At 49.6% G+C, this 16,789-nt stretch overlaps 2 protein-coding genes across 4 annotated transcripts in view; both read right to left on the reverse strand.

The window, feature by feature from the left end:
• Window positions 1-63: 63 nt before the first annotated feature.
• On the reverse strand, window positions 64-1,455 carry LOC149371728 (bifunctional peptidase and (3S)-lysyl hydroxylase Jmjd7-like). Its single transcript, XM_089566007.1, has 2 exons — window positions 587-1,455; window positions 64-332 (listed from the first exon to the last, which is right to left on the reverse strand). Exons 1-2 carry the CDS (start codon window positions 1,263-1,265, stop codon window positions 70-72), a joined length of 942 nt encoding a protein of 313 aa, XP_089422133.1. The 5' UTR covers window positions 1,266-1,455; the 3' UTR covers window positions 64-69.
• Window positions 1,456-5,742: 4,287 nt separating this feature from the next.
• Window positions 5,743-16,789, reverse strand: part of LOC149371729 (flavin-containing monooxygenase 5-like) — a 28,443-nt gene continuing 17,396 nt past the window's right edge. For 2 of the 3 annotated variants that reach the window (XM_089566010.1, XM_089566008.1), the window contains exons 2-6: window positions 15,679-15,926; window positions 15,064-15,481; window positions 8,704-9,030; window positions 7,893-8,093; window positions 5,743-6,810 (exon numbers count right to left, since the gene is read on the reverse strand). In XM_089566010.1, the coding sequence (XP_089422136.1) occupies window positions 6,349-6,810; window positions 7,893-8,093; window positions 8,704-9,030; window positions 15,064-15,481; window positions 15,679-15,896 (1,626 nt within the window). In that variant the 5' untranslated portion in view covers window positions 15,897-15,926 and the 3' untranslated portion in view covers window positions 5,743-6,348. The remainder of the gene's footprint in view (window positions 6,811-7,892; window positions 8,094-8,703; window positions 9,031-15,063; window positions 15,482-15,678; window positions 15,927-16,789) is intronic. The other variant, XM_089566009.1, reaches the window with a different exon arrangement.

Consider the following 16,789-nt stretch of genomic DNA (forward strand, 5'->3'; position numbering starts at 1 on the left):
TGATTAATATCAGCACGTAATCTGTACTCTGAGCCTACAAGTAATGGCTGCTTTAAGGAAAGATACTAGTCAACAAACTTTATTTAAGTTGGTCAAGTCTTCTAAAAACTTGTAATAGCAGTATTTGATGTCGAACTCCATGTCGTACCAATAGTTGATTGCAATACATCCGTGGCTCTGTCGAACATGGTGGAACCACAAAGATGGCAGGTACAACACGTCACCAGCACTAATCCTACATCTGACTGGCGATGCATACCGATAACTTGGGTACTTGTCGAAGTCTGGATTCTCTGGATCCACGGGAATCCATGGCACTGATGAATCGTCCCCTGGGAAAGAAAACCCATTCATGTAAGCATTTTACAGTCTAGAAGCACACTACAAGGGAGTGGGCAAGGCAGCAAACTTTAGTGTATGATCTGACTCGCGAAATGTCGATAACTACGAACAAGAAAGCATAAGTCCGTTATAAAATTTAGCGTGATTCGGAGTCGATGTTCGTTGCATATGCACGTTGGCAACAAATTTCGTAAAGGAAACCACAGTGAAATGAAACAGTGCAAGGAAACGAAACTAACTTTACCTGAAGCGATTACGTCGAACCGACCGTTCACACCTTCGCGATATCTGCCCTGTTTGTAATTTTCGTAAGGCACCCACGGCAAGTCGGTCGGTGGCAGTAAGATGAAGTCTTTATGGCCGGAAACCACACAGTAGATGTTCTCGTAATGGTCACGATGCATGGAAGTAACGGCACGCTCATCACCCATCCAAAAGTTCACAGCATCCGGTTGCTTGCCGAACGCTTCCGCCGCCCACTGAACATCCCTCTCAATGTCCTCCGTGAGCGCCTCAAACTCATCGGTGAAGTTTGAGTTCTGCTTCTGGATATAGAAAACTGCTTTTGACGGGTTATGACCTTCAATAATGTCTAAGAACTCGCCGAATTTCATGACACGTTCTTCTGGCGTCACGAACATACTCCCTTGAATGGCGTCGGCGAATCCATTCGGCGTGACAGCGACGGTGACCGGTAGGTCTCCAATCTTATTTCTCAAATAGGCACGAGTCCACTTCCTTACAGCTTCCCAATGCGACACGCCACCGCGAATGATGACAGGCACACTGGGCGAAACCCACCGCCTGTGAAACTCCAACGGGCTTGGTACATTTGTGATTTCAGGCACCGACTTTTGGCGAATGAAGTCCTTGCAGTTTTCGTTGAAGCGTGCAAGTGCATCACATAGGGTTTTTAATTCCATGACGTAGACGTAGATTAGGATAGCATTAACGGGACCAGCCGATAGCCCGCCACCATGCCCGCCACGAACGCTTATCACCACTTTCCACGCTCACTAAAACATGTGCGCCCCGATTCCGATGATGATAATTGGCGAGTTTGTGGCCTTTCTCTTTGGAACTGCAGATCGACATAGTCATCCGGATCTGACCAGAAATAGAAAAAAAATAAAACAAAAAGGAAATGAAATGAAAGTACTTCCGAAGTATGGTAGGTGACTATTCGTGTCTGCCACCAGAGGTCCAACCGCCTCTTTGTTTAAAAGTGAGCGATGAGGGCTGTAATGAGGGGCTATAGATGGTATGACATATAAAATACAAAAACTGAGCAGGAGACAGGAGAGAGTCTCTTCACCCTGCCCCAAGATTAGCAGCGGTGCTAAAGCAACATCTGGGTGTGGGAAGAAGCACTCAAAGCCCTACGCCCAATGGACACTGAACCTCCCCTGGATGTCCTGGAGACGTTCAGGATGTCTTCGGGACATCCAGGGGATGTTCAGTGCCCAGTGGGACGTAAGGTGTGCCATGGGAGTGGTCTGCGAGATCCCCCTTACATGTGGCAAGGTGTACGTCGGTCAGACTGGACGCTGCGTCAACGAGCGTGCCGGGGAACATAGAAGGTCCTAAGGGAACGCATCGGATTCGTTCGAAAACCTTCCCGCCCGTTGGCGCTCTTGCATTGATGAAAATAAAAAGCACTGTGCACAACGGCTTGAAGTGATTAAAATTCTAACCAGAAGTAAGGATAGATTAGCTCGCGAACTGGCAGAAACCTTTTTTATCAAAGAGAGGGGTGGCATGTGCGTCAGCGCCACTTCTATCTCCCTACGAGGAAGTGAGCACAGATTGTTAAAAAATACTCGATTATGAGAAGTTATCGTCCGTGTGTGTGTGGGTGTTCCATGTGGGAAATGCGCATGCGTTCACCTTCTTCGGGCTATATATATGCTACATGTGGCTTTCAATAAACTTAGTTGGAGTTAGCGCCCGTCCTGTCCGTCTTTCTGTGTGGTTTGTGTAGAATTTAGCGCTGTTTTTTCTTTCCTGAACACAATGTCACACCAACTAGCCCAGCAAAAGGTACTGTTAGCTAGTGCGAGCAGCGATTAAAAAAAAAATCATTGGTAAATTATAGGATCGACGCAGAGCTTTGAAGTTTGACTCAAATATTCACAATGGCCACCTTGTGTTGGATTAGAATATGACATCTGCATTAGAATATGACTTAGAATAGGGCCACCTACTGTCTCCTGTACCACACCTTCAATAAAAGAGAAGAAGCCCGAATCGGCACGCAGCCTCTGCACTGGCTTAGCGATTATGGTGTCGGCTGCGGACCCTAAAGACGCGGGTTCGATTCCGGCCTATAGGCGGTTGCGTTTCGATGGGGGTAAAATGCTAGAGGATCTCAGTGTGCGTTAAAGAACTCCAGATGGTCGAATTTACCCGCAGCCTTCCACTACGGCGTCCCTCATATCAGAAGTTGGTTTGGGACGTTAAAGCCCATGAAACCAAACCAAATCGATGCCATCATCAGATCGGACATACAGTGCGAAACAAACAAAAAAAAGCGCTGAGATTGTTGACGATTATCTGGGGAGCACAGTAGGGCTAACTTAATCTTACCCGCCCAGCAAAAGGTACTGTTAGCTAGTGCGAGCAGCGATTAAAAAAAAAATCATTGGTAAATTATAGGATCGACGCAGAGCTTTGAAGTTTGACTCAAATATTCACAATGGCCACCTTGTGTTGGATTAGAATATGACATCTGCATTAGAATATGACTTAGAATAGGGCCACCTACTGTCTCCTGTACCACACCTTCAATAAAAGAGAAGAAGCCCGAATCGGCACGCAGCCTCTGCACTGGCTTAGCGATTATGGTGTCGGCTGCGGACCCTAAAGACGCGGGTTCGATTCCGGCCTATAGGCGGTTGCGTTTCGATGGGGGTAAAATGCTAGAGGATCTCAGTGTGCGTTAAAGAACTCCAGATGGTCGAATTTACCCGCAGCCTTCCACTACGGCGTCCCTCATATCAGAAGTTGGTTTGGGACGTTAAAGCCCATGAAACCAAACCAAATCGATGCCATCATCAGATGTGTCGACAAAACAGCGCCAGGCCTACCTACCACCTCTTGAAACGAGTGGTTACAAGCCGTCGGCGTTCGCAACGCCTGTCAAGAACTCAGAGATGCGATCCTCGTCTCTCAGAACACAAGGCTAGGGTGTCTACCAAGGCTTCATTCCAAGGCAGCAGACAGAGCCAGCCTTCATAACGCTAGCACCTCGGGAGATTGGAAAGTTTTGAAGCCGAGTAAGCACTAATGTACCGCATTAAGGATAATTCAATGGACCAATGTCTAAACGTATGCACCACGAACTGCATGTGAGAAGGCGAGCGGGTCCTTCCCATCCTCACCTCACCCCTTCTATCCTCGTATATCGAACGGCTAGAAACACCATGGCTTTACCGTAGGAAATTCCCTCCGCCGTAAAAAAGATAAGCGCAGCAGATGCTGTAGCGTCGCGCCAAATACAGAAAAACTCATTTCGAAACCTACATAGATACATGGGCGTCCGGAAGGGGGGGCAAAGGGGAGCGGTTGCCCCCCCCTTGGAATTACGGATATTCTTTATGCCCTAGTAGAAAACAACTACCAACCTACCGTCTCACCCATACCCAGACATCGGGTGCACCCCCCTGGAAAAAAATTCTGCGGACGCCCTTGCATAGATACGGAAGAATATATCATACTCAATACCTTGACACGTGCCCCTGTTGTGACGCAAGTCCAACACTTTTCCACGCTTCGTGGGGGTGTGCGGAAAAAAGCCTGAACCTTTAAAGACGGCGCAAACGTCTTGCGAGCAGTGGCAGGCCCAACTGACTAGCGTATCTCTGGAAGATCAGCTAAAGCTCACCGATCGGGTAGCAGTTCGGGCCACAGTTCTTCTGGAGTGAGGAGTCCACCCGCCTGATTGCCAAGCAGCTCTCAAGACCAGTTTCTCATTAAAGTTTATTCTCTCTCTTTCACGCGGCAAGGGGTAAGAGATGTGGATAGTCTTCCGTTTATTTAGTGCTGCATTCTTTGCAGTCCATGCCGTAGCAGCTGCACATTGTTGCTTCAGTTCACTTCAACACCACTTCTCGCAGCGTTTCAACAGGGAAGTTTCGGACAATAAGGCGCGTATTGAAGGTTGTTTAGAGTGTTGGTACGTGCTGTTAGAGGAGTGTACTCAGCTCACACAACCCATTGGATACATTGGTTATAATTATAAATCGCAGCATTGCGAGGCAGAAAGCTGCGGTCAGCAGCCGATCAAAAACTCAAGGCACCGGGCAGTTCATTCCATTAATAGGGCTCAGCGCTTCTGCATGTATCTTGTAAACAATAGAACCGGCCGCTGTCTTTGTAAAAGGGCCTTGGTACAGTGATTAATTTGAGTTTTGTCTTCTGTGTCATCAACTCCATGCCTCTGGATGCACAGCTCGTGTGGTTTCGCATGCGGCCAGTACAGTCGACCACACATTTGGCTTGAATATTCTCTCTTCTCATTTCCTTACGCTGCCGAAGAAAGATGAGGCTTCGGGTGTAAACGTTTCGCGTCTGTTATGTGGTTAGTATACTTATTAAAGCAGTCAACCTGTGTCGGCCATGTAAGGCTGTCTTCATGGGAGGAACCCATGACCCCTCTGGCCACGCCTTCTTTCCGCGCCCTGATGATCAGCCGCTGCTGGTCGCAGGAACTAGCGGCCGAAAGAGCTGTCTTCTAGGAAGATTTTATAAGCGTAGGCTTTGCGAGGGCGCAGATGGAAGATGTGGAGGCCCACATGTACTTGTATGTAGTGGTATACGAGGTGGGGGGTCAACTGCCCCACGTCAAGTGAAATGGGGTGGGAAGGTGGCGGGGTAGAAGAGGCGTGGGGTGGGAAAATACTGGCTGGAGTTTCCGCCAGTGAACAGCATCGGCGCGACTGAGGGATGAGGTGCTGGATATCCATCTGCAATAGGGCGTGGCGTTCGTGTTGAAGTCTAAGGGAACGTAGAATATGTGAAGTGGGCAGGGTGAGGTAAATGGACTGGAGCCCGGGCACTAACGTCTCGGGCCGTTAGATAACGCATCTTGTGTGTTCGAATTAAATGCTTCCTTTCACTTTGTTTATGACTTTAAGCTAAAGAAAGATGATGGAGTTATTCTTCTTGATTCATTCTGCCAACAGATACCATCTCCATTCATTAGGAAGTAGCTATGTAGCAATAAACTCATCCTTCATATTAAACACCTAATTTGGTATTCTGCGCCCAGTGTTTATTTCTTTATGCGCATTTTTCGGTTTGTTACACAGCACCACGGTCCCATGAGCCGAGCAGGTAATTGCGTTGGCTCTCAGTGCGCAGTCAACTGACCTTGACTTGAGTGATTGCGAGACATCAGCATAACGACAATAAAATCTTTATTGACGTAACAAAGGGAACAAATGTATATCAAGAGTAACATGAATGCCACGGTGAACACTGCGTGCATATGCACTGGGCACCACTAATTCGTATACGCGTAACATTAGGCGCTAAGCGTTTGTCCGTTCAGCAAGTCGTCATTTCCGGAACATAGAACCTGATCTACAGATCACAGGCAACACCGACGATCTCTTTCCTCATCCGGGACGAGAAATCCCGGTTCAATTTCAGAGGCCATTTCTGCGCGTCTGCAGAGTACAGCGCCCGTACACGCGCGTTAGATCCTACCCCCTACTGCGCGTGGTGCCGATCTGCTGTGAGCCCAGAGATATTTAACTGTCGCCGTGCAGTCGTGCCTATGGGCCACATGCTTAAAAATGCGGCAGGCTTATGGATGAAAGACTACTGCGTCATTTGTGACTATGTTTTCTTGCTCAAAAGCAGCACCACCAGCTGAGACGAGAACTCGCATATGCGCGCCGCCTGTCTGCCAGCCTCCAGGAGCTAGGGACTTGGATTATGAACCGCACTTTCGCGGCAGAGTATGATAAAAGAACTTCGCTATGAATACATGGACAATCCGACTTAGGAATGTTGCCGCAGCCCGGAAAAGACGAACGCGACGACAAGGACGAAGAAAAAGGCGCACACATAGAAGAAGGTAAAATGCCTTTTGCCCTTCCGTTTGAATGAGGAACAGCGGTCGTTGAGCGGGTACATGATTCTGTGGCGGGAGTCGAGGATGGCCTGGCGCGCTCCGGACCACCGGTGCGGACCCTCCAACCTGAACTGGTAGGGCACGCAAGGCCCGAGGAGTGCCCGGAACAGCTCGTAGTCGGTGAAGAAGTACTTGAGCATGTTGGGCCGGGCACCAATCTGACTTGACAGCTCGTCCATGTAGTCGATCCAGTCCACCTGGATGGTGTGGCGCGGCGAGTCGACGTACCGCCGCCGCATGGCGTTCAACTTCCTCCGGATGTTTTCGCGCATGGCTTCCGCTGAGGGCAACGAACGCTTCCTGGTGATCAGCTCGGCCATCCAGCGGCTCTGCACGTTCACAAGGCGCGCTCGATTGTACATTTCGCAATCCTGCAGCTAGACGCACTGAAAAGTTTGAAGGCTATCTTTTTATGTCAGACACACACACCGTACGTAGACAACATGTCGGGTTGCACCTCGCAACCGAGCCCTGACTGCGACCAGCTCATAAGCAGAATCGAAAAACAGAGAATTTAGCCGGCGTTTTGCTGCTGCGTGCGGGGGAGAAGCAGAATTAAAACCCACTTGACGAAGTTTTTTCGACAAAAGCGCCAGAAATAAGTTGGATTTCCACCAGCCTGCCTACATGCAGAGCGCCACGACGTTATGAGCACGTCGCGTATCTGGGTTTCGTTATAATGCGCGCAGGAGATCCCCACTGTTCATTCAGAAGAGTTCGCCAACATTGTGGGACACCATGCAATAGGGACAATGGCTTCACAGGGTCCTGTTTCTGAATTCAGATATCGGCGCATGATTTCAAGAGTGACGCATATCCTGCAATGTCCAGAACGAAGTGAAAAGGAATAGATTTCTGAGGGATGATTGTGACAACATAGCAGCCGCTGAGAAAACAGACGCATCCATGAAATTTAAGCCACTGGCACTTATTGCTGAATCGAAACATTTTGCCATGAAGCCACACTGGATGTCTGCGTACGGCTCAGTAGAGGGAAAACCTGCTGCCCGCGTTTTCAATCAATTAATTTAATCAATGTCGAACAAGAACTGCTAGCACCTGAGCTGTCTTGGCAGCGTCGGTATAGGGGGAAGGAAGATGATTGAAAGTGGACATATGGAAATAGATGAAGGTAGATGTAGTATCAAAACGCTGATTTTTACCTAGGTGGTTTAGTAGACACATCTATGCCGTTTAGGGCTGGGTAGGCCCTGCCACTCGTGTTCAGGATCGTATGACGAAAATTAGCGCTCGATCAGACAGGAAAAAATGAAGAGGGCACCACATGCACTTTTTGATATAGTTTTTACCCTCCACGTCAAGCTACCGTGACTCGCCACACACATGTGCAGTCTATCCGGCTTAAGAAGCGCCCCAGCACGCCGTGTTCTGCTAGACCAGCTTAACTTACCTGCATCTCAGCTATGGGGAAGATGGCGCCGATTGGCTGTATGAGCCCGATGATGGCCAGAGTCGGGTGCTTCAGGTTGGGCGGGAAAATGTACTTGTACAGCTGCACGTGGTTGTCCGTTATCGACACCACGTCCTTCGGGAGGAAAGGGAACTTGATCTGGTAACCCGTGGCCAGAATGACATCATCCAGCGGAGTTACCTGAAACATTAAAAAAAAAAGCATGCACAGGTTACCACTGCATGGCTTGCAGATGCTGACGGTTACAGCTCAGCCTAGCTCACTGAGTGCACGATATAGGGCTGCAGTTCTCTAGAACTTTAGACTGAGCCTTCGTCGCCTGTTATCCGCGTTTTTCGACCGGCTGGCGTTCAAGCTCAGCCATCTACCACCTGACCCAGGTTTCTTCTCTTCTAAAGAATGGAGTGTTTCCCTTCTATTTAATAAAGTGCCATCTGTTATCGTGCGATTTAGGTTTACCCACGCTATATGAGTAAGGGAGATACGGGAGAGGGGGAGGTCGATTTTTGCCCTTGAGAAAGGGCGATAGCTCTAGGAGGCTTGAAGAGTTCCGAGATTGGTGGAAAAAAGTCAGGGGGTTGAAATACATCCCAGTGTGTAAATGCCAACAAAAGCTGTTTGCTTCATTTATGGTACGGATCCTTCGCAATTAGTCTTCTGGGGTCGAAGCGCAGGTTGAGACACGGAGCCGCATCTCGTCTTCAGTGCCTATTCCCCGTCTAGACGAGCGCCAGGTTAAAGTCTGCCCACACAGAAATCAAGCCAGAATAAGCGATGAGAGCAGCCTCACCTTGCTGTCACCTTCAAAGAGGACGCCTTCTTCTACGAACTCGACGATGTTCTTTTTGACCTGCACCTTCCCGCTGAGGATGAGGTTCGGCAGTGCGTCGTTGACGGTCGGGTGCTGGGCGTTGTAGCGGTGCTTGGGCTTGATGCCATACGCCTCGTGATTGAAGGATCCGTTCAGGATGTTCTCCACGTAGTCGTTGCTCACCGATTCTGGCAGCATGTGCATCAGGTAGTTCTTGAGTCGCGTTGACAGGAAGATGTCAATGGGCATGCCGTTTGGACCCACACGCTTGGCCACCCAAGCGCCCCTCCTGGTGGACAGGTATGTCTGCGAAATTAGATCGTCTGATTCATTGATTCACTCATGCATTATTCATGCATTCATGGCACGGTGTAAGAATATATTCAGGTGTTGACACTGACCGCCCGCCGCAGCGGAGAACGCGCACAGGTGTTGTTCGCACTCTAGTACATGTCCCGACCGCAGCGGTGTGGGGGCGCTGCAGAGCAGTGGCCAATAAAGTTCCAGTGACTTTAGTGGCCAATAGTGACCAATGCTTGCGGATCGGCGTGCCCTGCTTTCGGGGGCGTTTGAAGCTATGTTTGTCTTTGTTTTGAGCTGCCATGGTGCATCTCAACGCGTCAGCGTTCGGTTTTCTGCTTCTACGCTGAGTTGGGCATTATGCATGAACAAGTTCTGATATATTGGATTGTGAAACATTTATTTCGTCAGAAAAGGCAAAATGCAGATGACCCGTGCCAGGTAATTATCAGTCAACGGCTGAGAGCGACCTAAGTAGCCCATTCAATAGCCCGGGTTTGAACACCCAGGTCTGAGCCGACCAACACGGCCTCCCATTGCTCGAGAGTAGGGACTTGCATTAGAGATTCCGGTGGGGGCTCCTCTTTACAGTTACACAATATGTGATCGGAAGTGGCTATTTCGCTACATAGTGTACATTCCGGCTCGTAATCAGTGGGATAGAATTCTGATAGTAAGTAAGGAGTCATGAAGGATCGCGTCTGGACTCTCCAGGTGGTCTCCTGCTCCTTATATAAGGTTTAGTCTGGAAGGGGAAAGATCCCCATTTATAGTTTAAAATGAGAAACTCTCAGTGACTACCGCGTACCCTGCTCGGCTGACGAATACTCGAGCTTTGATGTGTGCCGCTTCGTTACCATGCAGGTTTCCCCGAGTGAGCCGGGACCCATATGAACTCAGTTGCCCTAAGTCTTTTGTTTGACGCAATATGTTGATTGCTGCCTGAGAAATTCTGTCCCTCGCATAATTGCCTATGGAGAGTTCAGAGTCGTTGGTGTTAATGATGGTAAGGCAATAGCCGTCTCTTCTGCCGTTTCTGAGGATCTCGATTTAGTAGTGCCGGTGACTAAGTCTGCCTCGCGTGTCCACCACCGCCAGCGTGAGCGCTATAGTTTCTGTGGGTATTCGGCAGCATCTGTACATATACCGCTTGTTTATACATAGTTCTGCTGAAAGTAGGCTTTTGTGTTGTAACTCCCGCGTTGATCGTTGCGCACGCTCCGAACAAAACAGTATGTGCTTCTAACGGTGGTCTGGACCCTCCGTAGTCTGTGTATCCGAAGAACCTCCTACGTAGGCACACTAGAAGTGAGATGGCACGGTAGCGCAGCAAATAATTTCGGTCGGCCATCTCAAGGCCTCCAGCAGTTTGCACCCGCTGTGCATTTTGGTTCCACTATACACGGTGGTATGAAAGGCAGAAAATATGCCGGCAACGTTTATAACAAATACGCAGGTGCATAATTTGCACAACTTTCGAATGGTCGGTGGAGCATTTTGTAGCAGAACATTACTAAGGGCAGCATAGTCACTTTAGTAGGCTTGCTGCAGCTGTTCGGAACTGACATCCACTAAGTCCAGTTTACAGCCTGAAGTGTCTTTTCGCGTGCATGCCGGTCTAACTTTCCTTGCGCTCGTCAGCCGCTCAGCATCGTCGGTGTCGGCACAAAAGATGAGCTCGGCGGGAGGAACACCAGGGGCATGTTTGCAAATCATTTCCACGTCGCTCAGCTAAAAATTGACTGCATTGGCCACTAAAACGTCACCACTAAGGCGTCGCACTGATGGCTTCATTTCGCTCCCGGCGAGAGCGTGGGCTCGATTCCCGGCTTCGGAATTGCAAGCAGTATTTGGGACGCAGGCGAAATGCGCAAACCCCCTTCAGATTGTTGTGCACATCAAGGAAATCATCTTCTTTGCATGGCTGATTACGCTGCTCAAGCAATGTTTTAAAGGGACAGTGAAGAGAGGTCTATTATTATTTTTTTTAGAGCAAAATCCGATAGTTCGGCATTTCATGGCTTTGCTGCCACTTGGCCGACAGCGAAAGATGCATTTATTTCTAAGAAATGTGGATTCGAAGTTGAAAGTTTTTCCCGCTTCTCTGATTCAAACTTGGGATTCTCTTATGACGGCACAGGACTAAGTGACGTGAAACATGACGTGCACATGACGTAACGCAGACTCCGTGATTTCTGGCGGCCAGCAGTGCGGCCTCGCAGCAGCCGAAAAGAAAGCTACCGCCGGCCGCACGTTGAAGGCATCTATCGGCTATTGCGGCCGTCGCTACCGTCGCTTCGTTTACGTTTGCACCGGCGTTTTGCCAGCGTTACGATGGATCCCGTTCTCGAAGTCGTCAACGAAGTTCTCTCAAATAGACACCTATAGCATACCGTGTACCTCGTTAACGTTAGCGGAATACCGGGAGCCCGCCTACCGCGGGTGAGCAGGCGCTGGTTGGTCCTGATGCTGCAGGCGCGCGCGTAGCTGCCGAGTACGTGGCGCCGTCTGGCGACGTCACGGAGATTTGCGCATGCATTGGCTGCGCCTCAGTGGTTCGTAGCTTCTCGTGTCCTAGCGTTGCTAGAACCATTGGTTCTAGCAATACTGTTTTGTCCTATGACGTCACCACGCTTGTACTTGCGAGTTTGGCCTGTGGCGGCGATACCTGTATTTTGATTATTTCTCTTTTCTACGTTACAAGAGCTTTGTTTGCAGTATGACTGGCGTTTTTGTAATCAGGAGCTGGTATTCTGTCGATACAAGCCAACTTCAATTTCTCCTCAGTGTCCCTTTAATGTAAGCGTACAGGCTCTTTAGCCCAAGTGTGGCAGCGTGCGCGCTGAGACCGACCGCCTATCTCTAAGTAGCTAGGAAGGATCACAGTGTCGCGTCCTCACTGTTGTTCCGCCCATTCATGCACTCCCAGCAAGTAAACTAATCCCCCAACGGCCCCCACTAATCCCCCACTCATCATCATCATCAGCCTGACTACACCCACTGCAGGGCAAAGGTCTCTCCCATGTCTCTCCAATTAACCCTGTCCTTCGCCAGTTGCAGCCACCGTATCCCCGCAAACCTCTTAATCTCATCCGCCCACCTGACTCTCTGCCACCCCCTGCTACGCTTGTCTTCTCTTGGAATCCCCTCTGTTACCCTTAAGGACCAGTGGTTATCTTGCCTTCACATTACATGTCATGCCCAAGCCCACTTCTTCCTCTTGATTTCAACTAGGATGTCATTAACCCGCGTTTGTTCCCTCACCCACTCCGCCCTCTTCCGATCTCTTAACGTTACACCTATCATTTTCCTTTCCATAGCTCGCTGCGTTGTTCTTAACTTAAGCTGAACCCTCTTTGTTCGCCTCCACGTTTCTGCCCCATAGGTGAGTACCGGTAGGATACAGCTGTTATATACTTTTCTCTTCAGGGATATTGGTAAGCTACCATTCATGACCTGAGAGAACCTGCCATACGCGCTCCAACCCATTCTTATTCTTCTAGTTATTTCCCTCTCATGATCCGGATCTGCGGTCACTACCTGCCCTAAGTAGACATATTCTCTTACTACTTCCAGCACCTCGCTACCAATTGCGAACTTCTGTTCCCTTGCAATGCTATTGAACATTACTTTGGTTTTCTGCATGTTAATTCTTAGCCCCACCGTTCTGCTCTGCCTGTCTAGCTGGTTGATCATGCTTTGCAGTTCTTGTCCTGAGTGGCTTAGCAAGGCAATGTCATCAGCGAATCGCAAATTACTCAGGTATCCCCCACTAATCGGCCCCAAATGAATCGGTGCCGACAGCAGCTTTAATCATTTTGTGCCCTGTCGCACTTAACAAAGCACGCTGCGGCACCGAACTTCGATCGCGCGACACCTGCGTTACGGCCGCCGCCGCTCGGCGACTACGGTCGTTCGACAGAAACGCAAGGAACGGCGAACAAGATATGCTGGTCGCGCCGCCGGGAGCAGTGTAAACACATAAATATATTCTTACCCCGTTATTCATGGTTATTAGGCATTAGGTTCTATCGGTCCTCGTTCGACACAAGCGCTGAGCGGCGAACAAGATATGCTAGTCGCGCCGCCGGGAGCAGTGTAAACACATAAGTATATTCTTACCCCGTTATTCATGGTTATTAGGCATTAGGCTGAAGTTATCCAAGCATCTGTTTCTGACTGCCCCCATGTTAGCGTTGGAGCAGTGTCTTTCTCTTTTTAAGCCGAGTGAAGACTACACCGTGGTGTGCGTCTGATATATATATATATATATATATATATATATATATATATATTGCTTATTATTCATGCGAAAACATTATTAGATGGCGCAATCTCAGGGTCATGAACGGAAAACGTGCCGACAAGTTGTGTCGGCAAAATGTGTCCGCACTATGGCGTCACAACTTGAATGTGTGATTGTGTGTGAGTGTAATGTAATTGAGTAATAAATTAAGGAGTGGTGTAATATGTCGTGATGAAACTGATGACGTCATGTCGGTAAAATAGTTAATGCTGATTAAGGCAATTCGTTAATTACAGCTCACAAAAATAATTAAGGCAAATTAGGTTCAGGACGACAACGATGAAGGAAGTGACGATGATGATAAATGATGGCGTCATACCAAAATCACGTGAAAAGATGACGCAAAAAATTCCAAAGTCACGTGACAAAGTGATGAAGTCATACCAAAATCACATGACAAGAGGACTTGCAGAAAGGAATTGTGAGAGTAGATTGCATGAGTTGAACTAAAAAAAACGCCATGTGATACAACACTATAGTAGCAGTGACTTGCGAGGTTTCAATTCCTCACCCCTTGGCTTTCGAATTTCTCCAGTGCGGGTCGCCGCAGTGCTCTCAAACGTTTTTTGGATACTGCTCCATCAGCTTCTGTGCAATGGATCCTTTTCGTTTTGGAGTTGTACGCCTACCGCAGTGTACTCGCTACCAGAAGTGATCTTCTTGAGGTTTGGTTTATGGGGGTTTAACAAAGAGACTCAGGCTATGAGGGACGCCGTAGTGAAGGGCTGCGGAAATTTCGAGCACCTGGGGTTCTTTAACGTGCACTGACATCGCACAGTACACGGGCTCCAATCTTCTTGCAGTATAATCACAAAGTAAACAAGAGAGGCAAAACCTCAGGTTGCTTGGCAGCGTTTCGACAGGAGGACTTGTCTTTGTCTGGGCAAAGCGTTCATCATTGGCGGGGCTTTAATAAGGTCATCCCTCCGTGGAGGAAGGCGGAGGGATGGTAAGGGGGAGGAGGGTGTGAAGTAGGAATGGTGCTAGGATGGGGAGGGTGAACCTTGTCCAGGCATGATGGCTGCTGACCCTATTTAAACCCCGCCAATGGTGAACGCTTTGCCCAGAGGAAGACAAGTCCTCGTGTCAAAGCGTTGGCAGCACCCTGAAGTTTTCCCTCCCTTGTTCACTTTGAACCACCTGACCGACCTCTCTCTACCGTGGACTTCTTGCAGTATACGAGACAAAGACAATTCAATTCAGCATTCAGGCGGAGCGGATCGCTGAACGCGGCACTTTGTCACCAGGCATCAAATGTCCCTTGAAGGCATGCGCTGGACCAATTGTGGGCGAAAGTATTCACGAGCATCATTCGTTCACGACACTCTGTACGCACGGGCTGTCGCAACTGAGCGGACGAATATAACGCGTGCGAGCAAACAGCATTCTCTGAACATTTATTCTTCCTCCGTCGTGTTGGAATACCGGCGGTTCGGTGATAACAGCGAGAGCTCTTATTGCCGGCTAGTGTTTCGGGTGTGTCGGAGTGCAGCTTCGTAGCGCTTGCGCTAGATGGCGCCGCGACTTGAAGGCCTGGTAGGGCGGTTACGCCTCGCCGTCTGTGTTCTGGATTCTCTATCTGCGTCATCTTGATCGCAATTGCGACGAGGACGTTGAAAGGGAAAAGCAAAGGCGAGAGAAAGGGAGTCAGGGGAGAAAGCACACGGAAGCGCATGGCGTTGGCATCGAAGTGTGTCCAATGTCTCCCATAACCCGCAATAAGGAGGCTTTACCTCGAGGGCCACGTGGCTGACGTCGACAACGGCGTCTACCGCGGAGTTGCCGATGCCGACCACGGCCACCCGGTGGTCCCGAAATTTGTCGGCGTTCTTGAGGCTGTGTGTGTGCACGATGCGGCCGCGGAACTTCTCTTGCCCTTTGAAGTGAGGCACGTGAGGGTACACGTGGTGTCCCACGCACACCGCGACGGCGTCGAACGTCTCGCTGTGGTCGGTGTTCGTTTCGAGGTCTCTCACGAGCACGTCCCAGCGGCCCGTCTCCTCATAGTCGGCGGCAGGCGTCACCTGCACCACGTCGTGCCTTGCCTTCACGTGCTGCGTCACACCGAAGTGGTCCGCGTAGCTCCGGAAGTAGCCCAGCATCTTTGTGTTGTGCATGTAGTTGGGGAGGTCCTTGGGCGGCGGGAAGTCACTGCGTAAGAAGAGCCAGGTTGAGAGAAAAACTTCTTGCACGTGGTTCCAGCCCACTTTGGTCTGAACGTTCTCGCCTACGCAGAGGTTGTAGTAAAATCATGCACTTCTCTCTGTAGGCACTTGTGCGTTCTGTACTCTCTTGAGGAATGAACAAAGACTGACCCCGTGTCAAGATGAGCATATTTTTGTACCCACCTGAACGCGCTCATCTCCTTGCTGGTGTTGATGATGGTGGTGCGCATCACAGAGGCCTGTCCCTCGACGTCGTCGTCGTGGTAAGACCACAGTCCCCCAATGCCGGCCGACCTCTCGAAGAGCACCACGTCGAGGCCGTAGTCGAGCATCTGGCGCGCGCACGTCAGGCCGCTCGAGCCGGCGCCGACCACGCACACGCGTCGCCGTGCTTCCGACATGCTTACCGGCTGCTGCTGCTGCTGCTGCTACTGCGAAGAGCGTGCACGACAACAGTTTGATCGTCTGTCACTTCTCTGCCAATAACCTGAGAAAGCGTACAGCTCGGTTCTTCGGGAAGAGAGGAAGGAGGCCACGTGATTCTAGAAGAGCAACTTTATTCGCCTTTCTCACGACCACGACCGGCTTTGCTCACGACAGGCGCACTATCGCTGCTGTGCGCGCCGTTGAAAACTTGTCTGACACAGCAGATTCCTTTACATTTTCTCTGTGTGCTGGGTATGTACGCGTTAGAGGTCTAAGTGACACGGAAAAGGGGGCTCTCAAAACCTTTTTAACTGCTAGCTTTTGTCAATATACTCGCATTTACATTCCGTGCACTTTTGCTGTGTTTTAAACCATTTTTAGAAATGTTCTTTCCACTCATGCTCTTTCAGTGCTGCAAGCTCATTTATAAAAATTGGTAAATTGGTCTTTGAGGAAAGGAAAAGGCGCAGTATCTGTCTCACACACCTCGGCGGACACCTGAACCGCTCCGTAAGGGAAGGGAGGAAGGTGGGAGCTAGTGAAAGAAGAAAGGTGGTCCCTTTTCTGACCAAGCGATTTTATACTCTTGGAGGCAGGAAATAATCGCTGGGGGCTGGGTCAGATGGATTAGTTATAATTAGGGATTGGATGATAGAAATGAAAATGCGTTTTGAGGAAAGGAAATGACGCAGTAACTTTCTCACATATCTCGGTGGACACCCGAACAGCGTCGTAAGGAAGGGACAAAGGAGGGAGTGAAAGAAGAAAGGAATAGGTGCTGTACCGGAGGTTCCCGGAATAATTTCGACCACCGGGGGATCTTTAACGGGCACTGACATCGCACAGCACACGGGCGCCTTTTGCGTTT

This window comes from Amblyomma mixtum, chromosome 1 (assembly GCF_055824585.1).
Source record: "Amblyomma mixtum isolate Tamu chromosome 1, ASM5582458v1, whole genome shotgun sequence".
Lineage (NCBI taxonomy): Eukaryota > Metazoa > Arthropoda > Arachnida > Ixodida > Ixodidae > Amblyomma > Amblyomma mixtum.

Excerpts from the sequence above, each read along its gene's own strand:
- LOC149371728 (XM_089566007.1), bottom strand. The coding sequence starts at position 1,265 with ATGGAATTAAAAACCCTATGTGATGCACTTGCACGCTTCAACGAAAAC. Across the intron at positions 333-586 it reads GTTCGACGTAATCGCTTCAG|GGGACGATTCATCAGTGCCA; the intron begins GTAAAGTTAGTT and ends TTTCTTTCCCAG.